The 26723-nt window shown below is 44.4% G+C and overlaps 2 protein-coding genes across 2 annotated transcripts in view; both read right to left on the reverse strand.

Annotated features, from left to right (window-relative positions):
• The window catches only part of OXCT1 (3-oxoacid CoA-transferase 1), a 53397-nt gene extending 47946 nt beyond the window's left edge, over nucleotides 1-5451 (reverse strand). Inside the window, exon 1 of the mRNA XM_033163719.1 lies at nucleotides 5266-5451. Within this exon, the coding sequence (XP_033019610.1) occupies nucleotides 5266-5352 (87 nt within the window). The 5' untranslated portion in view covers nucleotides 5353-5451. The remainder of the gene's footprint in view (nucleotides 1-5265) is intronic.
• Nucleotides 5452-13926: 8475 nt separating this feature from the next.
• Nucleotides 13927-21967, reverse strand: LOC117055214 (F-box only protein 4-like). The gene is made up of 7 exons (XM_033164622.1): nucleotides 21576-21967; nucleotides 20108-20343; nucleotides 19046-19263; nucleotides 16939-17008; nucleotides 16285-16454; nucleotides 15857-16035; nucleotides 13927-15293 (listed from the first exon to the last, which is right to left on the reverse strand). Exons 1-7 carry the CDS (start codon nucleotides 21756-21758, stop codon nucleotides 15204-15206), a joined length of 1146 nt encoding a protein of 381 aa, XP_033020513.1. The 5' UTR covers nucleotides 21759-21967; the 3' UTR covers nucleotides 13927-15203.
• Nucleotides 21968-26723: the final 4756 nt, after the last annotated feature.

Genomic DNA, 26723 nt, shown 5'->3' on the forward strand with positions numbered 1-26723 from the left:
TCATTCACAGTAACAAAGGATATCCCGCCAGCAGTTTTTATTTATTTTTTTCCAAAAATTTATTGATTTTTAATATAACACAAATAAAAACACTACACAAAAACTACATACAAAACAGAAACACAATAAAAAACAATATGACCGAACAAAAAACAAAAAATACCTATTTAAACCTATCTAATTTTCTATGTAACATTGTAGGTTGACTTCCTCTCGTCCTCTCTGTCTGCTTTCCTTGTAAATCATCTTCAGTAATTTTTTTACCTTTTTATATTCTAACTTAAAACTCTAATCAACTTATCTTATTTTTACTGCCTTATCATTACTTCCTATATTACTAAATCTAATCTAACTTCGAATCTACCTATTTCTACCTGTCTGCATTTAAATACTTATTTTATCATATTTTTTTTCAAATATACTTTAAATTTAGTCCAATCTTTCTCCACCGCGTCGTCCATCTGGTTTCGGAGTTTCCCGGTCAGTTCAGCAAGTTCCATATAGTCCATTGCCAGCAGTTTTTAGAAAGACATGCACAAGGAATTTGTGCTGATCGAAAAGTGCAAAGAATGCATGCTAGAGGCTCATGGGTAACACTAGATTTTAAGGGTGTATGACACTATGGTCAAAACGGCATGTATGCTGCCATTTTATACAACCAGACTAATAAAATAAATGTGATGTTTGCTTTCCTTCCTTTTTAAAAAAGCAAACTTCTAGCCACTGTGCTTGAAAGTTTTCAGGCAATGCACCCTGAAACATCAGAAGGAACTGCTGTTCCAGCCATGCTCTGCATAATATGAGCTCTGAATCACTTTAGCAAATACTGTATTTAGGCAAAGGACAGTAGGGGAAAGATTTAAATTCTTTGTTTATTCTTTGCAGCTTGGAAGTAAGGGTACTATTACAAATACCGATACCCTTAAGCAATAAACATATTGTAAACTTGAATTTCCCAGACCACACTTAAGGGGGTCTGTCCTCGATATGTCTGGCTACATTTTTAATTAAAGAAAACAGTATCTGAACAGACTGTACTACTATCTTAAGCAACTCCTAGGAAATATCTTTTCTCTAGACACGAACTAGGGCAAGGGTGAGTATATTTCAAGTTTCAACAAAATGCCTGAGCTTCTCAAGCTTGCAGAATCAAAGTTAAGAAAACTTATGCTCCAATCCTAAAAAAGACTACCTTAGAAGCAATTCCCACAGATTACAGGGCTAAAATCCTGTAGGAAGTAAATTCCATTGAAGCTATTAAATTTCATTCTGATTCTGCAGATATGGATACTTATGGATTGTATTTTATTTTATTTTAAAAATTGCATTCATATCTTATCTTTCTTCCAAGGAGCTCAAAGTGTCATTCATTGTTCTCCCCCTCCCCATTTTATCCACAGAGAATAACAACCCTGGGGGGTGGGTTAGTGACTGGCCCAAGGTGACCCAGTGAACTTCAAGGCTGAGTGTTTTATTTTAAATAGTAAAACTAGCGTGGTATATCTTACAAAGAACAGTATATAAATATTTTTTAAATAAACAAGGATCTGTCTAGTCATACAAACATATACTGTATTGTAAAATGGCAAACAATCGAGTTATGTTCCTATTTAAAACTTATTTACAATTCTTTAATATTTTTGAAAATGTATTCCCATCTGAGTAAACAACAGGAAGTCTTAAGTTATCAAAGGTTCTAAGGCTGCAACCCTACTTACCTGGAAGTAAGCCCCATTTAATTCAATAGGACTTACTTCTGAGTAGACATAGCTAGGACAACACAGTAAAATGTTGATTCTATTGCAGTTAAAACCCTTTCTATTGGAATTTCAACTACAGTACGTGTCAGTCACCTTGTGAGTGTTTCTAAATGGAAAAGCCAGGTAAACCTCTTAATAAACCAGATTCATGGCAGTGCAAGTATATTTAGTCAGCAGCAGGTTCTACTGAATTCTATGAAACATACAGTAAACCCTAATAAATGATCTTAGGAATGTAGTCTTAGGCTGCATTTTGATACAGCAAGGTAAGGAATTTCCAATGCATGGGCCAGTTTGGCACAGCAGGGGTTCCATTTTGGGCTCTGAAGCCATTTTTCAAAAACCATGGTCACTTGTCAATCAAGCGACATCACCCAATGGGCAGGTGACATCAACTGATTGGCAGGAGTTCAATCCAGCTTGGTTTGGCTCTACGTGTTACTTCCCTGCAAGTAGCGGTTGGCTCAGAGGGTTCAATCCTGTTTTGTAGTGTATACAATACAGTATACCCACTTACCTAGGAGTAAGTTTGGTTAACAACAACACATCCTCCATGTAACCCTATGACACCTGCACTACTTTTTACCTATTTACAAAAATCTGAGATGTCTCCTGGCCTGACCAAATATGTAAAATTATGCCGTATTTGTAATCAGATTATTAAGCAGATATACAACAGGAAATAGGAGGGGGGAGGAACTCATTTTCCTTACTAATAAACCCCAGAAATAATGAGCAAAGGAGCACTCAGGATTTCTTAACCAGAGGCTTCTGGCAGCCTTCTGCACAAGGTACTTTAAGAAGAAAGAACCAGCCAACAATTCTCCCCAGCATGGAAAGTCACACGCTATGCTTCATCAACACTGGCACAACAACAGAAACCCCAAGCAACCAGTTCATCCCCTTTCTCCAACAAGGACACATCTCTCAGCCAGTCAAAGTGTGCCGACTAGGTCAAAGTCATTTATCCTTTGACACAGAGCTACAGCTAGTCTCCCATGCAGTGCAGCAGTCAAAATTTCTGCATATGGAAACTTTGTGAGCCAATATTATTACGCACATTGAGAAAAGTTGTGTCTAGCATGTTAAGAACACTGGGTGACACTGAACTGTGGCATCCAATGAAGGACTTCTACTTAACCTTCCTCTGGGGAATCCTCCGGAGCAGAATGAGGAGGAGGCGGGAGGGGAATTCTGTGGCATCTACTGGTGTGACATTAAATCTGGCCTACAAGGTTTCCATTGCCTTGTCAGGAAATCTAGAACAGGGCAGAACACCTGAAGCAGTGCCCCAATAAACAAGAGATTGCTAGCTACCAGCACAGGATTACATGCTCACTTGCAGAACACGGATGGCCAACCTCCAGCGCAGACAGCTGAAAGTTTTGGCACTCCTAGACAAGAGCAGAAGAGCCCAGAGGCCCTAAGTCTATAGCACAATAGAGCTAAAAGCCTATGCTATTGCTTCCCTCCCGAGTGACACACCCCGTCTTCCTTCCCAAAGCGGGAGACTAGAAGCAGAGCCATGGAACTTGCTCCCATAAGAGGCAATGGCAGCCACCTACTTGGATGGCTTCGGAAGAGGATTAGACCAGGGGCGGACTTTGGTAATAAATACGGCGCCCTGAGCAAGGACAAAATTTGCTGCCGTCACCCCAAAAAAGCATTGCTTATTTTCACAATAATTTCTTTAGTACAGTTGCTTTCTTATGGATCTTCTCAGCAGGTACCTGTATAAATATAGATTTTGTTGTTGTTGTTGTTGTTTTGCACCCCCTCGGCTTGGCACCCTGGACAGGGGAACTACCTGCATCCCACTAATTCTGGCACTGATTAGACAAGACAAGGCTATCCTTTGTTCTGCCTCTGCTGCGAGAGGAATCGGGCCTCTGAATACCACTTGTTGTGCTCATGTCCCACCGGCATCTGGTCAGCCACCATGAGAAGAGGACTGAATGGGCCACTGGCCTGATCCAGCAGTCTTGTCTTATGTTCTTATTCAAAAGGTAGCATCTGTTTTGCATGCAAAAAGGACCAGGTAGGGCTGGCACACTCCAGACCAGAAACACGGCCAGTCAGCCTAGACCAGCCTTTGCCAACCAGGCACCCTTTGCCAACCAGATTCCCTTTGGGGGGGTTAAATAAGGAGAAAGTACCATATACATCACCTTGAGCTCCTTGCAGAAAAGGCAGGATATAAATGCAACAAACAAACGAATGTTTGGGACTTCAATTCCCATCAGCCTCGGGGAGCAAACATTCTAAAAATATATATATATTAGAATTTCACTGCTTTCTGCATGCTATTTGGCTCTTTAAAACTTTTTAAATTCAGTTTTTTCCCAGTTTATTTAGGGAGACTTTTCTTGAAGGGCGTGGAGGGGAGGGGGGAAACAATCACACTGTGCAACCGCACACATGGGCATAGCCAAGGAAATAAAATAAATAAATAAAAACACTTAACTAAAAGCAGAAATTGTAGAAAGATTTTGACAGGTGTTTCCCCCCCTGAGCACTTGGCATCAAAAGAAAGTATTTTAAAAACAACTGTTGTTGAGACATTTCATTCCCAATTGAATGAAATGTCTCAACAACAGCCAGACAGAGGATGATGACAGGTGGGTGTCCTGCCTCAAACCCCACCCCACCCCACCCCCCAACATAAATGCTGGCTGCGAGCCTGGCCCCCACCTGACAATACCAGTTCTATTTGGAACCTACCTGTTTCTGTGTTTCCACATCTTCCAAGAGGCGTAAGGGAACGCCTCAAAGAAAGGTGCAAGAAGACCTCTGGCTAGGCCTGTTTTACCGCCAGCCAGCCTGCTCCTATCCTAAGTCACTTAGCCAGCCAGGCCCCCTGGGGATGGGGACAGAGAGCGGGCCTGCAAGCAAAGCTCGCTCCCTTCCTTCTTCCTCAAGGTCAGCTAAACAAACAGGCGCCTCTGTTCCGCTGAAGGACGCGCGCTCAGCAGGTAGCGATCCCCTCCGGCCTGGTCAGCCGAGTGGCGCAAGGAGAGAGGCGCGCCGCGGGGTATCTTTCCGCCTCTGCAAGGAAAGCTTCGCGCGCAACGAGCCTTGAAGGGAAAGGCGAGCAGGAGGTTCATCCACGGTTCAGAGCCGGCCAGGGGCCAAAGGGAAGGTAGCCAGGAGGCCGGCGAGCGGATTAGAGAGCATGGAAATGTCAGTGGGACGCGTTGCTGTTTGGGGGGAAGGGGGCGAAAGGTTGCCCAGTGGTGGCCAGGAGAAAAAAGAAAAGAAAAGTGGGGCAGGTGGCGGAGAGAAGCAGCCTGGCCTGCTCTTGAGCCTTCGTAGGGGAGGATTTTTGCATCACATGGAGCGAAACCTGATCTCCTGCTAAGGCTCAAGCTGCGCCAGCGAGCCGGTCCAAGTTGCAGAGGCTGGAAAGATCCAGGCTGCAAGGCTTCCTTGCGAGTAAGCGCGCACCAGAGGACAAAGCCGCCGCAGAAGGGTCCTCCTCTGCAACCATCGCCGCGCTCTTGCTTACCTTGGCCGGGGCTCGACGGAGGAGCTGCGCCGTGCCGGAGCCGGGGAGGCAACGAGCAAAGCGGGCCAGGAGGCTCTGAGCCGCCATCTTCGTGCGCTTCGCGGCGTGCAAGGCGAGCAGGAAGGAGCCGGGGCGAGCAGCGGCCTTGGAGAAGGAGAAGAGGAGGACGCGGCTGATGCCCAACCCACTCGGCGCGAGGCTGCCGGAAAAAAAAGAGAGCAGGGCGCGCCTGTCAAATGGGATGCGAAGCCGGGGGAGGGTTAGGGGGCTCGGCGTCTGACGTCCTCTTTAACCCCTTGCAAGGCCAAGCGGGAGGAAGCGGGCGACGGCTGCAGAAATGCACCGGCTCCTTGGAGGAGGCGCAGAAGCGACTCTTGGCCTGGGGGGTGGTTTTTGGTTTGGTTTGGTTTGGTTTGGTTTGGTTTTCCTCTTGTTTTCGTTATGTACTTTGTGGTTTTATTCTGAGATCTTCGGACGAAGGATGGTATACAGATTTTAATAAATATACAATTGTACTAATTATGCCACGGACCGAGCCGAATGTTTTGGTTGCTTAGTTGATTTGACTTATCTGCCGCTTTTCCACAAGGAGCTGCGCTCAGCGGCTCGCAGCAAACTTTCGGAACGGCACAACGGAGCACCCTGGGGAATACAAAATGCAGGTCATGTCAGTAAATTCGAAATAACGAAAATCAGCCATTTAGCAAACACAGAATGAATTCAGTAATACAGTACAAAGAAAAAACTTAATATAGGCTTAAATACTACAGAGCAAAATCGAATGGAGCTTTCACTCAATAAAGCAGGCTAAGGACGACTAGGGATGCAAAAGGTTAGACACAGTTTACTTGGGAGGGAGTTTACCAGTGTGGAGTAGTGGTTAAGAGCGGTAGACTCCTAATCTGGGGAAACGGGTTCGAGTCGCCGCTCCTCCACATGCAGCTGCTGGGTGACCTTGGGCTACTCACACTTCTTTGAAGCCTCTCAGCCCCACTCGCCTCACAGAGTGTTTGTTGGGGGGGGGGAAGGAGAATGTTCTTCGGGTAGTCATAAAGCGGGAGATCAAATCCAAACTCTTCTTCTTCTAAGTCATATTGGGCTGAGTAAGACTTCCGAGAACACACTACAATGACTGGGGGTGTAAGATCTAACGAAATCAATGGCACTGATTTCTGAGTAAATTGGTTGTAAAGTAATAGGACAAACTTCCAAAGACAAAATCAAATTCATAGCTGTCAACTTTTCCCCTTTTTAAAGGGAAATTCCCTTATTCCGAATAGGATTCCTTGCAAGAAAAGGGAAAAGTTGACAGCTATTAAGGAGTGGATTTTAATGGATCCTTGTGGTTTGGTTTTTTTTTTGGGTTGCCTGCTTGTGAACTGGCCCCAGTAGCTGCTCCCTGTAGCAGCACTTTTATTTCTGCTGAAATTAGCAAGTTTTCATTTTACCTGCATCCTATGAAAATGTTTACTCCTGACTTCTGCATATCAAACCTCAGCTAAAAGCAGTGAGGTTTTTTTGCTTTTCCTGTACAGTTGGCAATGCTGTTTGGTTTTGTCATGCAAACGCAACAAAATCTGCTCTCAGAAATCATAACTTCCATTTGTTTTTGCAGATTGCCGCAAAACAACAAAGAAATCAGACCTTTATGTAACTACTGTATTCTGCCCTGGAATATGCTTCCCAGTGAGGTTGTGAAATAAGAACATGCCTCCTTTTGCACTATACAGTACATTGAAAGCACTGTGGTACCACTTTAAGAGCCTCTGCTCCCCAGAATTCTGGGAACTGTAGTTTGTTCAGAATGCTGAAGTTTGTAGGGAGACCCTTACAGAGCCTCACAGAGCTCCAATTTTCAGAGTAGTGTAACAATCCCTGCCCCTTAGCTTGTTGGTGTTTGGGGGGGTCTCAAGGGGTTAATCTCCCTTTTGGGGTAGGTGTTTCACCACTTTTCATCCCTTGATTAAAGTAACCTAGTGATGGCCTGTCCTCTGAGAATCTCCAAAATCTTGCCCTCTGGCCTGCCAGAAGTTATATGTGCAAAAGACCACTTCTGTGCAGTTTTACATTGGGTTTCTCTGTGTTTAATGTCCCTGCTACGTCCAGATAAATGTGTTCAGTCACTGTGAAGCACCCCTAGAGCTGGGTAGCACATATTTTATCACGGAGTCTGATCAGTTTTGCAGCACAATACCCTTCTGTCACTCATGCTACTGTCTGCAGAACAGAGCAGGGCCCAAAGATAAAGGGTGTGTCCGTCCCCGGCTTAGGGCATTCAGCTTCTAAGTCAGCAACAGACATCTGACAGCCTGAAGTTAGCATTTGAACCCTGCAGTCATGTGTCATGGTGTCATTTTTCTGGAAAAGCAGGAGTCAAATGAGTATTAGGGTTTGGGTTTCAGGGTTTAAATGTGCCAGTGCAATGAAGCAATTGAATTACGGTAATGCACGTTATGCATACTCATTGCATGGCTCCTTCTAATGGTACTTTTTATGGCTAAACAACAATACGCACATGAGAGCAAGCATCTACATTGGCTGATAAAACTCTTTCCCAAACGTCGGGCATGCCGTAGTTGCGGCCCCTTTCGGGTTTTGGTTAGATCAGTGCAGTTTAGCGGCTAAGAGTTATGAATCAGGAAGTCCCTGGTTTGAATCCAGCCTCTGGCATGAATTTCCTTAGCAAGCCCCTCTTTTTCAGCTGCTTCAGTATGGCTATTGGGAGGCATGGGCAGAGGAAAGGGGGGCAGTGGGGGAAGTCCGCCCCATGTGTCACTACCGAGGGGGGTGACAAAATGCCGGGCGGCACTCACTGCGAGGCCTGCAGTGTGCCCAACCTATGCGTCTCTCCTGGGAGTGACACGGTGGCTTGGGCATGCACAGGCTCCCTGCTGCCCAAACAGTTCACCCGCTGCCTCCCCTCCCCCCCAGCTGTAGGGTGGCTGAGTGGGAGGAGGCAGGCAGACTCCTTGGAGGCCCCGCGGAGCGTCCTGCCCTGGCTGGCCCCACCCCAGGCGCCCGATCGGCTTGATGATTGGAGGTGGGCAGTATGGATATTGTAACTCTGAAACACGGGGCAAATGAATATTGACTTACCTAAGCTGGGGACGGCTCACTTGGTTAGAGCGTGATGCTGGCAACACCAAGGTTGCAGGTTTGATGCCCATAAGGGATAGCCGTATATTCCTGCACTGCAGGGGGTTGGACTGGATGATCCTTAGGGTCTCTTGCAGTCCTATGATTCTATGATTACAACTAGCTAATGCAGGATAAGAACCTTGAGCATATTAGTGTAGCTTGTTATGAATTTAAAATCTTCCTTATAGTTGACTGCATAGTTATCCACTCACACATCTGATTCTGTGCTGGTCAGCAGTCTGACCAGCTTTGTAGACAGATATTGTTTTTAAATTTGATCCTATATTCTAACATTTTTGAACTTCTTCCTAGTTTTTTTATTATCTGTGGAAATACCCTATCTATCCATCTATGTTCTTAATGTTTGCTGGCAGTGGAGATTAAGTGATGCAATACACTGGAAGAAAAATAGGAGAATGAATACATGTAAAAAGAATTGGGATATATATATGATGAACTGAATTAATCAATTTTTCTAGTTTTCTTTTTCTACATACAGCTGCAAATTAAGTTAGATGTAGATATCATACTTGCCTTTTAAAAATTAAGTGCATACTGTACTGAACACACATACTCCCATCCTTGCCATTCCAGAATGTACAGTATATTTGACGTGGATTTTCCACTGCCATTTTGAGTTTTATTTTAACACTGGCTAGCAAAAACAAACCAAAAATCATACATTTTGCAGGGAACAGTAGCTGGAGTTTGGAACTTCTTATGCTGAACAGGGATAATTTGCCAGTGTTAATGTGATGGAAGGAACTAAGTTAAACCTGTTATAAGTTAATCATTACAGACACTAGTCTTAATTTTCTTAAACCTTAATCAAAACCATTAGAACACTAACTTGGCCAGAGCAGTATTGGAAATGATCCAAGGAAAACATGGTGTTAGAGGAATGAATAGTCATGAGAACTTTCCTGAATTCATCTCTTCGGATGGAGTACACATTTCATTTTTATTCCTACTTTTCTTTTCCTGCCATGTTGCAAGGATGAATTGCAGTGTATGTTCAATTCATTTTATTTGAACCACCACCACCCAGTTTGGTTGATTAGGCAAAGAAAACATTAGTTACACAAGGTCACCCATGGAGAATCATGGCTCAAAAGGGTTTCCGAGTAGAGTAGCAGGAGCAAATTGATTTTGTTTTTCTGTTTTCTAGTAAGAAGCTACCTGATCTGCACTTCTTGAACCGAAACGCAGATATCCTTTGAAACTCTTTATTTATCCCAGTTTTGTGACGTAGCCTTCCAACCAAAGGATATGCACAAAAGTCCATAGAATGGGGGAAATAACAAATTAAATTCATTATATATGCTACCCCGATATACTTACTAGCTGCACTTTCTGAAAACAATGGAAGATGTTTTTGTGCCGTTGCATGAATGTCTCTCTGTCATTTTGCATATATTTTGTATTGTCCAGGACAGCCTTTCATTTGGTTAGTGCTGGGTTACGGGAGATTCACATTCACATCTCCATTTAGTTGTGATCTTAATTGGGTGTTCATGGGTCAGACGCCATCTCTCAACACAACCTACCTCACAAGGTTGTTATGAAGATAAAGGAAAGGGGATATAACCGTATGTACAGCCTTATGCTCCATAGAGGACAGCCAGGATATAAATAAAACTACAGTGGCGCCTTGGTTTACAAACTTAATCTGTTCTGGAAGTCCGTTCTTAAACCAAAGCGTTCTTAAACCAAGGCATGCTTTCCCATAACAGTGGGGGGGCTCAATTTACAAATGGAACACACTCAACAGGAAGTGGGAAATGTTCTTCTTCCAAGGCAAAGTTCACAAACCAAAACACCTACTTCCAGGTTTGCAGCATTCTTCATCCAAGTTGTTCATAAACTAAGCTGTTCTTAAACCAAGTTGCCACTGCACTCTGCTTCTTGCTGTGCTAGTCACAGATGATCTGTGACAACAGCCATATCCGAACATCCCTGGTTTCTTTACTATTATCAGGGGCAATCGCTACATGAAGAGTACATAACGAGATGAATGAGATTGAAGCTAAGACAGTAGCACTGTTATAACCAGAATCCTCTTAACGGCTGACAACCAACATGCCAATTCATGTCTGACAAAACCTTCAAGAACAGGATTTTCTTGACTGTAATACAATATTCAAAGGATTATTTCTACTCTGTTCATGTTACACACTGTATGTGTTACACTCTGTATATACTGTAATGAATCCAAATAAGAACTCTGGCCAAAGTTTTAACAAAAAAACATGCGTTTACTCATAAGTTACTCATAACTATGAACAAGATCAGGTCCTCCTATGGATGCACAAATCTACAAATACAAGTGGTCGATCCAGACCTACAACCGAAAAATCTTCTAGTAGTGCTGAATCATCTGAACTGAGTGATTCACAAGAATACAGATCACATCGACAGCCAAGACAATCCAGACAACCAAGGCAATATGATCTACGCTCACATACAACCAACTACCCGAAATCACAGGATTTTTCCATGCACCGCAACCCACAACGCCGTCTCTAGTGGTTAATTTATCCAAACGTATACTAACTCAAGAAGAAGAAAGAATATTAAATCTCGGACTGGGATTTGTCCCTACACCAAAATACAATGCATTTCAAACAAGAGTGGATATTTTCAAGCTTATACGTTTAGTGAAACTAAGATGCCATTTTGGAAACTCTCAGATGACATCTTCTCAATTCCGTCCACAATCGTCATTCAATCCATATGTAGATAATGCCCGGCTAAACGCTTTCTATCAGGTATTACTAGAGGACATTAATAAAATGGAAAAAAGAAGACCACCTCCACATAAGAAAAATTTCACTTCTAGAGATAGAGAAATCATCACCAATCTCCAGAAGGATAAAAATATTGTGATAAAACAGGCAGACAAGGGGGGAGCTATAGTCGTCATGAATACACACGACTACACAGCAGAGGTAAATAGACAATTGCAAAATAGTTCTTATTATAAACCATTACCCAAGGACCCTACGGATGATATATCCAGAGTGATTAGGACCACTTTATCGGAAGGTATAACTTTTGGATATATTGACAAAAAAACAACGGAATTCTTAACAAAAAAATATCCACGAACTCCGGTTTTTTACATACTCCCTAAAATTCATAAATCACTCAGTGCTCCTCCTGGCAGACCCATTGTTTCTGGCAATGATTCCCTTCTGGAACCTTTGTGCCAATATATGGAACATTTCTTGCACCCATTCGCCATTGACACCCCGTCGTACATATTGGACACGAAAACATTTATTGGAAATATAGAGAATATTCAAGTACCTCAAGGAGCCTCGCTCGTAACTTTGGATGTTGAGTCTCTCTACACCAACGTCCCCCTTCCGGAGGTAAGAACAATTATAGAATTCCTCCTAAACTCTAGGCCCAACAAAGAACCACCAACTCATTTTTTGCTCGACATTCTGGATATCATCTTGGACCACAACTTTTTTCGTCATTTGGAACAGTTTTACCTGCAAATTAAAGGTGTAGCCATGGGATCCTCTTGTGCCCCCTCTATTGCCAATATTTATATGATAAACTTTGAAAAAACATTCATTTTGAATAATCACAATCCTTTCAGAACCCAAATCATAAAATACTATCGTTTTATAGACGATCTATTTTTTGTTATACAGAACCAAGACGCGGCCACACAGTTTCTGCAATGGATAAACATTCAAGATCCTAATATACGATTATCCGGGACGATCCACGACACATCGGTCAATTTTTTGGACGTTACAGTTTTCATAGATCACTTCCAATTACTGAAGGTCCGTCCATATAGTAAACTGACTGATCGTAATTCCTTACTGCACGCCTCATCTTTCCATGCTCCACATTTATTGAATAATCTACCATATGGACAATATTTGAGACTCAAAAGAAATGCGACCCTTCAACAAGACTACGAAACAGCAGCCAATAAACTTACACAGTCTTTACTAAGGCGAGGATATACACTACGAACTCTTCAAGCCGCCAAAAGAAGAGCGGAATTAAAAGACAGGAAAGATCTTCTTTCTGTTAGGACTTCTGGAAAATCCAAAGAAGATCGGATTTACACAGCGTTACAATTTACACCTTACACATCCAATATTAAGAAACTGGTATATAAACATTGGCACCTGTTATCGAACATACCGGGATGTCAGAATCCACCTATGTTTGGGTTAAATAAAACCAAATCACTTAGAAATTATCTGGTTAAATCGGACTTGCTTACATACCCGGAGGAAACCACGAAGGGCCATTACAAATGTGGCAGCTGTGGCGTATGCAAATATGCACTACAAGTGAAAGAGTTTGTTGATGTACAGTCTGGCTTTAAATTTCAAATAGAACACTTCAGCAATTGCAACACAAAAAACAGCGTGTATGCATGGATGTGCCCCTGCAAAAAGATATACATAGGCAAGAGCACTAGACCGATAAAATTACGCATAAATGAACATCGATCACGGATCCGAAACAAGGTACTAGAAGCCCCTTTAGTGGAACATTATATACGACAAAAACACACGGAGGATGATTTTGTCTTCTTTATTATCTGGAAACCCAAAATAGACTTATATAACCGAAGAAATATTGAAAAACTTCTATTACAACAGGAAGCCAGATACATTCATCTGTTTGAAACCATGTCTCCCAAGGGTCTGAATGAACATCAGGAATACATTTCCTTTCTTTAAAATATCACCACAGTGCCTTTTGTTTTTGAGGAGTTTAGATTGTATTACACCTTTAAGAAGAACAGGGGGTTATCTCCTCCCCTTTCAGATATAAGGCCACAAACTCACCTATGAGTAGGAAACGCCAGAAAAAAACAGAGAGAAATACAGCAAAACTTCTAAGGTGAGACCACACATAATCTTGTACTTCACATGTACACAATTTAATGGAAGAATTGTAACAGTCGTTTTTTCTATGGTTTACAGATGCTATATCCTCTTAGGAATCAAAGAAACACACCATTTTTATTTTTCACATACTTCTACCATAAAAAACAAGGTAAGGAACCAAATACTTTGAAAAGCCACTTGGGCACATATATAAGCACGAGACTTTAAAACTTCCTGTAATAATAATTTATTTGATGTTGTTGAATTATGACCTTTAGTGAATGATACTTTATAATTCTGTTTAAAACCTTACATAACTCGTTTGATGTTGTTTAAAATGTTCTATTTTGAAACTTGATGTACTCTGTGCTATTTAATACTATTTGATATTGCCAGCTGAAGAAGGCATCCATGCCGAAACGGGGCCCTGTCCTGGTCTCCCTGGTTTACACCTGACACGCATTGGAGAAGCCTTGACAGCCATCTCTAAAAGACTTTAAAGAAAATTTTCATATGAAACTATTTGTTGTTTAAGACTGTAATTCTTTACAGAATTGATAATACGTTTGAAATTACTTATGAGTAAACACATGTTTTTTTGTTAAAACTTTGGCCAGAGTTCTTATTTGGATTCATTACAGTGTATTTGGCAATAAGAACTCCAACTTCTCACACTCTGTATATAAGCTGCATGGTGATATTGTCCTTAAGGATTCTCAGAAAAAGGCAGGAAAGTGCTTCAGGCAGAAAAAAATGCCTTGATCCAGCCTTGCCCTGCTCAATACAGCAATCTCTGCAACAAACTCTAGATTTGCTGAACACATTGCAGTACAGTACTGTAACTGCAGTCACAAAACCTTTCGCCAGCTCTAAAGATATATTCCCAGCCTTGTTCTCCTGACATCAGTCAAGAGCTCGGCTGGCAAAGGAGCTGCTATATGTGAATGATTAAGCTGGTTGGATTGAGGTACATCTAGAGGGCTTGTCATAAAGACTAGGGCTGAACACAGACCTCAACTAGACACAGGCCGGAGAGTAGAGTCCGGCGCTGACTTGTAGGTGCCCCTGGAGAAAGCAGATGATCATTACTCTCTTCGGTCTGTTTCATTATCAGCTTACTACACTTTTTAGTGATAGCTATCCATGGCCATCTGATGTACCTTTGGGGACTATTAATTTGGTATGTATTTATTATTGGTTGGTTAACATGCAGGCCTGTCATTTCTTTCACTGGACTGTATTCGAATGTAATGGTTTTCATTTCATATTATTGTTAGCTGTTATCATTGAAACAGTTCATTATCCTGGAAGAACTGTGCTCAGAGCACCCTATTGCAATGTTTGGAGCACCCATCATCTCACATTTGTAGGATATTGACTGTGGAAAGGCATTCTGCCTCCATTTCAGTAATCTTTGACAGTGCCTTACCACTCCTACCATTCCTGTTCATGGAACATTTATTTGATTCTTATTTATTTGTGACTCCATGCACATATTATATGTCTTCTGTTTATGAATTTTGAAACAGCATAGTGTTATAAAAAACATTGTCAGTATATTATCAGTATGTTGATGACACACGGCTCTGTTTTCCCATTCCATCTGAACTGGGTGTGCTTTTTCCACCTGCGAAGGTGTTGGACCTGGAAGCAATGGTGGACTGTATGGGGACCAGTAAAGTGAAGTTGAATTCCAATTAGATAGAGTTGTTGTAGTGGGGAATTCTTATGTCTGAGTATTAGGTCTGAGTATTCATTTACCAAGTGGTAACTTATCAGAGTAGACAAACATCAGCGGGAGAAACGGTGGACACACATGTGCCAGGGAGAAATTTATCCACCCACCCATACCCAAGGACATAGTGACGTTCTCCTTGCCACAAGTGGGCATGCAGTAGTGTATATGTGACTGAATGTAAACAAGCCTGGTTACTGGGCATTTCTACGTTTGGCTTGTTCCAGTAGCCACTGAATTCCATCTACCAGTCCATCCAAACTGGAAGTTTCAGTGTCCTGAACCTGTGAAATGCAGGAAAGAAGCAAATGTTAGTATCTATCACGAAACAAAAGTGCTTGAGGCTTTGGCTTGATCGGCAAAGAGATGAAGGCCTGTTTTCTGCAGGGATTGCCTCTATGAGTGACTTTCCTGTGGGGTGAACGGGTTCACACCGCTGATCCAGCAAACGTTGGAAGCCCACTTTCTCTTGGCAATGGTGGTGCACCTTACAGCTCCCAATGGCATGCTGGTAGCTGCATGTTCCTGATGGCGTCAGGTGTGGGCAGGTGAGCCTGGTGTAGGGAAAATGGCCTTGTGGGCCAAATCTGGCCTGTGGGCTGCTATAGAATTTGACCAACACTTAAAAAAAGAAAAAGGCATCAAAGGTATAGGCCAGTTCTGTAACCTACAGTGAAATTCTATGCATGTATACTCAGAAGGCAGCCCCATTGGTTTAACAGGCATTACTTCGATATAACTGAGAATAGGATGGCAGCCTCTATGTGGAATGGTGCTTCTAGAGCCTGTTGTCAATCAGTTTCATGATCCCAAATACTTAAACAAATGAAAGGGGGGGAAATGCTACCATCCATGGCTGTGGGCCAAGCAGGTTCAGCTGCAGCTGATGCGCCATATAAACACAAGGAATTCTTTCGATCTCAGCACAGGCAACGCAGGACAGGACAAGCAGAGGCCTATCTGTAGGGCCAAGGACTGGGTCAAGCATTGCTGCCAGCCAGTCAAATTCAAGTTGACGGTTGTGTCCTGCAAAAAGAGAGTGAGGGAGATAAAGGATTTGCCACCCTCTGCCAGCTGCACCCTAAAAGCTATGTTGGCACCATTCAGAAGCCCTTACATTTATTTATTTTAATTTTAAAAAGGTTTTTGTTGGTATAAAGCACATGCACACAGCAAACAATTGAAAATACAACAGATCCCCCATTCTTAGACCCTACTGGGTTGTATGGCCACATAATTATTCCTTTTTGACCCATATGGCGCAAAGGTCCTTACTTTCATGAGTGTCAGCATATGCAATATAGATGAACCCATCAATTAGTCTGCACATATTTTTTAAATGTTCGTTCAGACTGTAATGCATTTTCCCATCAACACTGGACTCTGCAGAGAACACCTTGTTGACAGGATCAGTGTCCACTTCCTTCACTCCAAGACTTTCCTCACTGGAAAGAGAGGAGAGAAACCAGTTTGTTTGTTTTTTTCAGATACTGTGCAGTAAGGAAAGGAGAAACTATGCAGAACTGAAGGTGTTGAGGACTAGTGCCTTAAGAAAGAACAGTGTGGTGTTTTGTACACATCTAGGCCAGGCAGTTCAAGCAAACGAACAATTCTCAGGTCTACTCTGGCTCCTAGTAATCTAAGTCCCCCAATTCCTGAGTGAACTGAGCAAATGAGACCATGTCCCAGACTGTGGCCAAAGGTTTCGTTGAAAGAAACATGCACAGAATGAGCTCTTCTTGAAACGGGCTTGCTCTCCTCTTCAGACAATCCTATTACCATTAGAAAATTCCCATATGCATCGGCATGATGATGGAGATCTAGAATTTTCTTATTTTGGGACAATCCTATCACTGTTGGAATACTGTTACTTGAAGGGGTGGGGAAGCAAGCAAGCAAGCAAAAAACAACACCTCAGATAACACTTACATGGTTTCTGTACACAGTGTAATATTGAATTTCTGGCCATTCAAATGATATGTGACTCCTGAGTCCATCCCTGTTTGAGACAAAGAAAGAAGGAAAAAAAGGTGAAGAATCTGAGACCTGTTTAAAACTGTTAAGTTCTTAGAAGATTATAAATGGCGGCTAACAGATTGAGGTTGAATCCTGACAAGACAGAAATACTGTTTTGGGGGGAAAGGGGGTGGTTGGGACTCCCTGGTCCTGAATGGGGCAACTGTGCCCCTGAAGGAGCAGGTGCGCAGCCTGGGAGTCATTTTGGACTCACAGCTGTCAATGGAGGTGCAGGTCAATTCTGTGTCCAGGGCAGCTGTCTACCAGCTCTATCTGGGACGCAGGCTGAGAACCTACTTGCCCACAGTCTGTCTTGCCAGAGTGGTGAATGCTCTAGTTATCTCCCGCTTGACTACTGCAACGCGCTCTACGTGGGGCTACCTTTGAAGGTGACCCGGAAACTGCAACTAATCCAGAATGTGGCAGCTAGACTGGTGACTGGGAGTGGCCACCGAGACCATATAACACCGGTCCTGAAAGACCTACATTGGCTCCCAGTACGTTTCCGAGCACAATTCAAAGTGTTGGTGGTGACCTTTAAAGGCCTAAACGGCGTCAGCCCAGTACACCTGAAGGAGCGTCTCCATCCCCATCGTTTAGCCCAGACACTGAAGTCCAGCGCCGAGAGCCTTCTGGCGGTTCCCTCACTGTGAGAAGTGAGATTACATGGAACCAGGCAGAGGGCCTTCTCAGTAGTGGCGCCCGCCCTGTGGAACGCCCTCCCACCAGATGTCAAGGAAATAAACAATTATCTGACTTTTAGAAGACATCTGAAGGCAGCCCTGTTTAGGGAAGTTTTTAATGTTTGAAGTTTTATTCTGTTCTGTTGAAAGCTGCCCAATGTGGCTAGGTAAACCCAGCCAGAAGGGCAGGGTAGAAATAATAATAATAATAATAATAATAATAATAATAATAATAATTAATTAATTGTTGTTGTTGTTGTTGTTGTTGTTGTTGTTGTTGGAATACACAGAGCCTCTGCTCTGCCACTGACCATTGTCCCTCCTAAACAATATACGTAGTACTACTAGATAAGTACTACCGGTATATATTTTTGAAAAGCTGTTTCTTCTCCATGCATTTGGAAACCTCTTACAATATTGCAACATGGTGGTTTCTAAGATCAAGGAGCTGGTTTCTGTCAACATTTGATTGCCATTTTGAATCAAAATGATGGACAGAACTTTCAAAGCTACACTGATTTTTGGAAATGATTTTTTTTAAAAATAATAATTTGTGGCTTTGTGGAAATTTACAAACTTCTTCTTTTGTGGCACGCACCCGCACTGGTGTGCTTTCGAACTGCTAGGTTTTCAGGAGCTGGGACAAAGCAATGGGAGCTCACCCCGTCAAACTGATTTGCAGTGTCGACCTTATGATCAGCAAGCCCAAGAAGCTCAGTGGTTTAGAACACAGTACCACCCACATCCTGCCATGGTAGTAGCCTGTGCTATTTAGAATCATAGAATTGTAGAGTTGGACGGAACCCTGAAAATCATCTTAGGAGTTTCCAAATGCATGGAGAAGAAACAGCTTTTCAAAAAAAAAAAAAAAGTACTTATCTAGTAGTACTATATTGTTTAGGAGGGGCAATGGGTCAGTGGCAGAGCAGAGGCATTGCAAGCAAAATATCCCAAATCCAATCCCTGGCACTTTCAGTCAGGCCAGCCCAAGGCATGTTGCTCCCCAACACAAGACAACCAGACCATCAGCCAAATCTTGCTTCAATACTGGTGACAGGACAGGTTCTTTCACTGTACCCCAAAGGGTGGCTTGGGATCAACAGGATCAGGCTGCATCACACACACACACACACACTCCAATCACTACCTGTCCACCAGCACTTGCCACCTAAGGCCACGGCCTCTTTCTGTCTAATGGTAGGGCCGGCCCCACTTTGCCTCCAGTTAAACTACATTCTGTAGCAGGGTTAGAAAACATCCCACTCAGAATAAGGAGGCTTCAAATGTTCACCATTGCCCTTTCCGTTTGCTTGCTTAAGATAAAGAAATCATGTTACCATTCAATTGTCCAGAAGGAAAACCAGCCAGCGGCCAAATCTCTGAACACGCCGCCATTCTGTACAGCAAAGCGTCGTCCAGGTCTTCCAACACCGGCCCAAACATTGCAAAGCGAGGCTCTGTCTGTGTAATCAGCGACTGTAACATGGAAGTGAAAGCCCCAGTGGGTTGGCTGGGTTTTGGACATCTTTTAAGCCAGGAGAAACACTTTTTGTACCTGTGTGTATATAGAACATGTGTGTGTGTGTGTGTGTGTGTGTGTGTGTGTGCATACAGAGAAAAACACACACACACACCATAATAATGAAAACTGATTCTAAAACCTTAAAAGAAGTAAGGCAAGTTTCTCAACATGAGCTGAAAGGTCCCACTAAGAACAAAAATAAATAAATAAATGCTCAGCACTGTTAACGCAGCTAAAGTTAACCAGGTGGGACAATTCTGCGAGCCCAAAGGAAGGCGCTCAGAGCTTTCCAAGGAAGAGTGAGGTGCACATTTGTTAGCTCTGAAAGTACTCAAACTTACTGTGACACTCACTGTTAACAACTTCATGGTGAGTACCGACACCTATTTTTCTAAGGGGGGGGGAGCACTTGCTAATACCAACACTTTGAATATATGCTGATAGCAAACTCAGTTCTGTGAGCGTGGATCATTATGCCATCAAAACATCGCCATCTATGGTCAAGAGGGAAGCAACAATGAACCCTGTAGCAAAAGCTGTGTTGTAAACAATGGAGGTAATATGATTCTACGATGGCATAAACTGTCGAATGCAATCTGCTAACACACAAAGTAAATCTGGAGTGGCATAAAATTTAATGATATATTAGTGGCAAGTGTATTATTGATACCAAATGTTATATAATGTTTACAAAAAGAGGAGTAATTGTAGAATCAGGTTTTAGTATTACTGAATGTTTATAGCCATTCATCAATTTATGCTATTTTAAATCCTGTTATGTTTTTGGTTAAAAAGAAGATTAGGAGACATACAGCTCAAAACTTTGTATGTCTATAAAGATGTACGTTACCTATACGGAATTTTAGAGGATACTTACGCAGCCATGTAGTCACATGAGGCACTATTATGAAGCTCAGAAAAGGATTTATTAAATATGTTTGCATCAGGGACTGACTCCCAATCAATAGAATGACAGGAAGGAAGATCCCGAATGAGAAAATAACGCCATAGCAAGGGATCCTGGATTGTTAGCTTCCAGTAGTGGTTGGTGCTTCCCAAATTACTCAGATCTTTCGGTGTGAGGAAGGACATAATATATAACTTCATATCTATCTGGAAAAAAGTTTAAATATTTATGCATGAATCATTTAGGAAGCATAAAAACATAACAGCAGACCCATCAATATTTCCCTTTCACATATATTAGAATGACCTTTGGGAGTCCCTTCCAAATTTACCATTCCATGCTTCTGTTAGATGCTCCAACAATGGCCTGGAGCCTTGTCCCAAACTGCCTCACTGAATCACAGTTATATATATATATATTCTCATGTGATCACTTTGTGCATCTTGTTCACTCTTTGCAGGTGGTATTTTTAAAAATTAATAAACTTAGTGATACGAGTTTGTGGGTGCTAGACTTGTAATCCCTGGATCCAGCAATGGTAAAAAGCTCTGCAAGCCAGGTAATTGCCTGGGTGATGTGCCATTAAGAAGGAAAAAGGAAATGTGAAAGGCCATTAAGAGAGCAAAGAAGAGCAGCCTCTGTGCCCCTCCTCTAGCTCTCAGATAGTTAGAAAAAAAGCCTGAGTCTTAGAGCAACTTTTGCTGTGATGTGACCTAAAGGGAAAAAAGCCATGCCTGATTTCAGCTGGAATCCAAGGCAGGCTGCAGCTATGGGAGAAACAAGACCCTTTTGGGATGTTAGTGCTGTGAACCCCTCCATCATATGCTCAGGTTGTATATATGAGTTAATAAATTATGTGTCATAAAGACACCACAGGAGAGCCAGTGTGGTGTAGTGGTTAACAGCGGTAGACTCCTAATCTGGGGAAAGGGTTCCCATCTCCGCTCCTCCACATGCAGCTGCTGGGTGACCTTGGGCTAGTCACACTTCTCTGAAGTCTCTCAGCCTCACTCACCTCACAGAGTGTTTGTTGTGGGGGAGGAAGGGAAAGGAGGTTAGCCGCTTTGAGACTCCTTTGGGTAGTGATACAGCGGGATATCAAATCCAAACTCTTCTTCTTAATTAGAAAATAAATACGTAAATAAAGACACCACAGTTTCAACTGTGCCTCATTGCCAAAAGGAAACACGGACCCTAGGTAAGTGCCTGGAATGGGGGTGGCGCACAGCAATATACATATTGAAATATAAAATAAAATAAATAAAATAAAATAAAGAGTGCAACTGCCTGGCATCAAAGGGGGCGGGGCCGTGAAGGGACCAATGGGAAGCTGAGCGAACAGGACGCTCCAACGGAGAACTTTTGTCAACACTGCTGGAAGAGGCGGCCGTTCGCCTCGCTGGGATGCGCCAGGCAGGCTCGGGGGCGGCGGGCTTACCGGCAGGGCCTCCAAGGCGCTGGGCGTCGTCATTGTCTGCTTCTCCTCCTCCTCTTCCCCAGCGCGATCGTCGCTCTCCGGGAGCCTTTCCGGCTGCTGCTGCCCCCACTTGCCGCGCAGGAAGCGGAGGCTGCTTCGCAGGAGCGTCTCCGAGCGCTGCCAGTCCCCGCCGCCCTGCGCCATCGCTCCGGGGCGCACCGGCAACCCTCCCCGTCTCTTACTTAGCTGCTTCTTACTTAGCTCCGATTCAGCACCCCCGGCACTACATCAGCTGGAACCCTGCGCCCCTTGGCGTCGGAGCCCGGATCCCACCAGAAGGTGGGTCTCAGTAGGAAGAAAGCTGCGTCCGCGCAAAGGCGAAGCGCGCTGTGGCTCCCTGCGGTCGCTGCTTGCGCGCAAGTAAGAAGGGGAAGTCTGGCGAAGAAGCCGCGCCCCCCACCGGGATTCCGCCTCCGGATTCTTCCGGAGGCGTGGGGGGCACTCGGGCCGCCTCCCCCGCAGTCCCGCTGGCAACTGCGGGCTGGCTGCTCCGGGTTCGTGGCCAGCGCCATATATTTCTGGGTTAGCTCCCGAGCATCGCAAAAGCCAAACCTCCGCGATTGATTAAGCATTCGCGGCCGCGTGGAAGTTCCAGAAGTCGTGTTGCAATAAAAATTTGGCCCCCCACCACCTCCCGCTCCAAAATACAGTACACATAAAACCTTCTAGAAATTTTAATTATTATGTTTTTATTTTTTATGATTGTTGTCATATCAACCATATTCCTTTGCTTTTGTTAGGATTATGTAATGTATATGATAAGACACAGCTGCATGCATGTCCTTTAGTTCCTCTTTAGTTTCTTAATCAGTTGAGAATGCTTCCTTCCTACTTAACAACCATCTCAAGGTATGCGCCTCTTAAAGTTTATTTTGATGCAAGTCCCCTGTATGTTCAAATGGCCTTAATCTCTAGTAATACGTTTAAAACTTCAGCCTCAAATTAAAAAACCCCAAACACCTTAAATACTATTAGTCAATAAGTTGTGGCATCAGCTTTCAGTTGGTCAGATTTGTGTTTATTGTCTGAAATTCATTCTCATTCATTTAATTTGCAAGAGCAGATATACTGGAATGTCCCATTCTGTAATGTGAATGTTACTAGCACTGGTTGTAAAATGGGGCCTTTGTTGAAATGAAAGAAGGTTTTGAGAAATTATGTGCTAAATTTCATTAATTCAAATTAGGCACAGTGAGAAGGAGATTTAACATTTGTGACATTTATTAGGAGGTCTGGCATCAGGTGGGCAGGGCTTTTGTGTTGTGCTCTGGAATTGGCCCCTCCTTTCGGGTGTTCGGTTAAGTTCAAATGGACAGGCCAACTGTCATTCTTGCCTCATGATGCTGTTTTAGTTTCTCTCAGACAATATGTTATTATGTTACAATTTTCTTTATTATTAAAGCTTTGTTTGACATATACAGTACTTGAACTGAACAAATTGCTAAAAGAAAAGAAACTCTGCTGAAGAATGGTGGAATATCCTAAACTGGGTGGGGGAATATTCCCAGTCTCGCCAGCATGCCCCACCCAGAGTGTCACTGAGGCTAGCTGTGGCTGGCTCTCCAGTGACATGGCGGATTGGGTGCCCTGCAGGTCCTGCACTGCCTGAAAAAGCAGTACAAGACTGGCACCCACCTGTTGCCACCCTCCAAGTAGAGGGCACCTGGGAGGGATGCTGCGGCTTGTGGGAACATGGGAGGGACACAGCTCCAGCAGCACACAATCCTGAGGCCTGTGAACCACGCAGTGTCTCTGAGGAAGGCATCAGGGTAGCACCTTTATCCATCATAATAGCTGTGCTGAGTAGCATCCGTGCCACTTGCCTTTTGGGTTTTTTGCCCAACATTACCTGCATGAAATGAAGGACTGGTACAGCCGGGACTAGAAGGCGGAAGCATGAAATTCTTTAGAAGGTGGGAAGAACCTACTTGTCTTCCTACCTACCCAGGGGCATAGCATTGGGGGGGAGGGCTGAGGGGGCCATTGCCCTGGGCAGTGTTTTCTGGCGGGGTGCATCAATGCACCCTGCCCTGTCATGAGTTGGAGGGTGCCTGGGAGGTACATGGCAGCTCAGGCACTGTCCACATGCTGCTTTTCCAGCCTCTCCCTCAGTTGCCTCCAGGTGGAGGGTGCCTAGGAGGGATGTAGTGGCTCGGTCACTGCACTCCACGCTGCTTTTGCAGCCAGAGCAGGGCCTGCAGCCACTGTGTCCCTCCCAGGCACCCTTCTGCTGGAGGCCAGCTGAGGGGGAGGTGGCAGGCGGATGCCAGCCACTAGGGCTCAGGGCATCTTCTACTCCAGAAGATCAGCCAGTGGGAGTTCTGGAGAACCCTGGGCTGGTGAACTCACAATGGGGGCCATGCATGGACAGGGAAATTCCAAAACGCCTTCAGTTGGCTTTGGAGTCAATGGCCACCTAGCTGAGTTCATAGCTGCTCCAAGTGCACTTTGGGGCTTAATACAACATGCTGCGGAGCTGACTGATCCTGAGGGCCCTGTGAGCCACCACAACTTTACCCAGAGAGTGTCAATGAGTTCTTTTAAAGGGGAGGGGAATCTGTCTTCCTATCCACCTGCCTACCCATCCACCCCAATTATCTTCATCTCTTCCTCCAAAGAGTTAAGAAGGCAAATGCACTTCTCCTCCCCATCTTATCCTCCCAACAACCCTGTGAGGTAGGTACGGTTGAGAGGCAGTGACTGGCCCCCAAGGTCACATCCTCTTTTTCAGTGTTAAAAATAGTGTCCTGGCGGATTTTTATAATTCGGCAAAGCACCCAGCTGTTTATTTGGTTTTGTATAGCCGCTGTCGGCAACTCTCACAAGGCTTGGGCACGCAGGGCATCGCTGCTGCGGCTTGGGGTGGCGCCATTTCTTCTTTCTCAGCTGCTTTATTCTGGGACTAAGAGGGATCCTAGCAAAAGAGGGAGGGGCGGTCCCACAAAAGGCAGGTCAGGTCATCGTGGAGAGTTAGCCATCTGGTTTCCTGGATACAGTCCTCGAAATCCGACACGCGGGTGAAGGCAGTGGGTTTCTTTAGGGTATTGTAACCCAGGGCGACGACAAAGCTGGCAATGCCATGGGCCTCCCATCTCCTCCGTCGGCAGCCTTGCAGTTTATGGGGACGCCAGTCACCCTTGCAGCCGGCGCCCCTCCGGCAAAAATCATCTTCTGCTGCCGCCGGCACAGATCAGTTCTTCTGGTTGCGGCGACACCGGGAGCCGCCGGGGTGGCAGCTGCTGTGGCGGCGGCGGAGGCAGCAGCAGTGTGGCAGTGGGCCAAAGAAAACAAAATTGACTCCTAGCTCCTTTGTCTCTGAGTTTCACTGGTGTCGCTCAGAAGGGCATTTCGCCCAATGCAACAGCAGAGGAGGCACCCAGGGCCGGCGGCGACATCCTTTGCACGCTCGCCCTAGCTTTGCCTCACTCAGCGCCGGGGTTGGCCTGAGACAAGGCCCCGCCGGGCCTCCTTTCCCTCGCCCTGACAGGACATGGCGAGCGGGGCAGAGGGAGGCCGAAAGGCTGTCGAGGGTAAACCCCGCCAGCTAACGACAGAAAAGTGACGGTTGCTGAGCGGCGGGAGGGGCAGCTTTCCGAGCGCGGCTTTCAATTCAAAGTCAATTCAAAGCGGGGCGGAGCGGCTCTTCCCTTGCTCTGACGGTGGCTCCCTTGGGACATACTGCGCAACGGCGAAGCGCGTCCCGCCTCCCCCGTGACTCCGCCTCTAGATTCATGGCCAAGCGCCGCGTAGTCTTCGGTTAGCGCGCGCACATTGCAGAAGCCAAATCCCCACGATGGGTGATGCAATTGAGGCCGCGTGGAAGTTCCAGAAGTCGTGGTGTAATAAAAATACGGTTCCCACCCCCTGCTCCAAAATACAAATAAAACCCCCTAGAAATTTTAATGGTTATGTTTTTACTTTTGATGATTATTGCCCTATCAACTGTTGCTTTCCTGTGAGGGTCATTTAATCTAGAAGATGGTGAAACACAGGTGGAAATACACGTCCTTTACTTGTTCCTATTTGGTTTCCTCATCAGTCGAGAATGCTTCCTTCTTACTACTTAACCACCACCGCATAAGGTATGCGCCTCTTAAGGTTTACTTTGATGCAAGTCAAATGGCCTTAATCTAGCTCAAAAAACAGAGAGCTGATGGGTGCAAATGAGCTGCTGACTTTACAACAACTCCCTCCCCCCCGCGCGCAAAAAAGGCGGCATGGTCCTTTAGACCTAGGTCACCTTTCAAACCGATCTTGTAAAGAAAAAGAGACAAATGCTCCACTGTGAATTAAATCCTAACCAAGATCTGCAGCATCGATGGCTGGGAGTGTGTGCGTGAGCGTCCCAAAACCCGGAAGTGGCCTCAGCCTCTACCGACTCCCTAAGAGGTTTTAAAACCCAGGAATCCAGGCAAGTTGCCCCCCTCTATCCTTTTCCTCCCCTTCATGGATCACTGCCTTGTCGTGGCGAAGGGGCTTGAATTACTCAGGAAGCTATGGACAGGTCAAGATGGACAGGTCGTAGTGGAGAGTTTGGACCAAACGTGATCCACCTGGAGGAGCCGAAAGGACGCACAGTTGCTGATATGCCTGGAAGCGAAAGGAAAGTCCAATGCTGTAAAGAAAAGTATTGCATAGGAACCTGGAATGTAAGAACCATGAACCTTGGAAAGCTGGATGTGGTAAAAAATGAGATGGCAAGAATAAACATTGACATCCTAGGCATCAGTGAACTAAAATGGACAGGAATGGGCGAATTCAGTTCGGATGACTATCATATCTACTACTGTGGGCAGGAATCCCGTAAAAGAAATGGAGTGGCCCTCATAGTCAACAAAAGAGTGGCGAAAGCTGTACTGGGATGCAATTTCAAAAATGATAGAATGATCTCGATACGAATCCAAGGCAGACCTTTTAACATCACAGTAATCCAAGTTTATGCACCAACTACCAGTGCTGAAGAAACTGAAATTGATCAATTCTATGAAGACTTACAACACCTTATAGAAATGACACCAAAGAAGGATGTTCTTCTCATTATAGGGGATTGGAATGCTAAAGTAGGGAGTCAAGAGATAAAAGGAACAACTGGCAAGTTTGGCCTTGGAG

The sequence above is a fragment of the Lacerta agilis genome, chromosome 11, assembly GCF_009819535.1.
Source record: "Lacerta agilis isolate rLacAgi1 chromosome 11, rLacAgi1.pri, whole genome shotgun sequence".
Classification (NCBI taxonomy): Eukaryota; Metazoa; Chordata; class Lepidosauria; order Squamata; family Lacertidae; genus Lacerta; species Lacerta agilis.

Coding starts and splice junctions, on each gene's coding strand:
- LOC117055214 (XM_033164622.1), bottom strand. CDS start 21,758: ATGGCGCAGGGCGGCGGGGACTGGCAGCGCTCGGAGACGCTCCTGCGA. Junction 17,009..19,045: donor TCCTTCTGGACAATTGAATG/GTAACATGATTT, acceptor TGTCTCAAACAG/GGATGGACTCAGGAGTCACA. Junction 15,294..15,856: donor TTGGCCCACAGCCATGGATG/GTAGCATTTCCC, acceptor TGCATTTCACAG/GTTCAGGACACTGAAACTTC.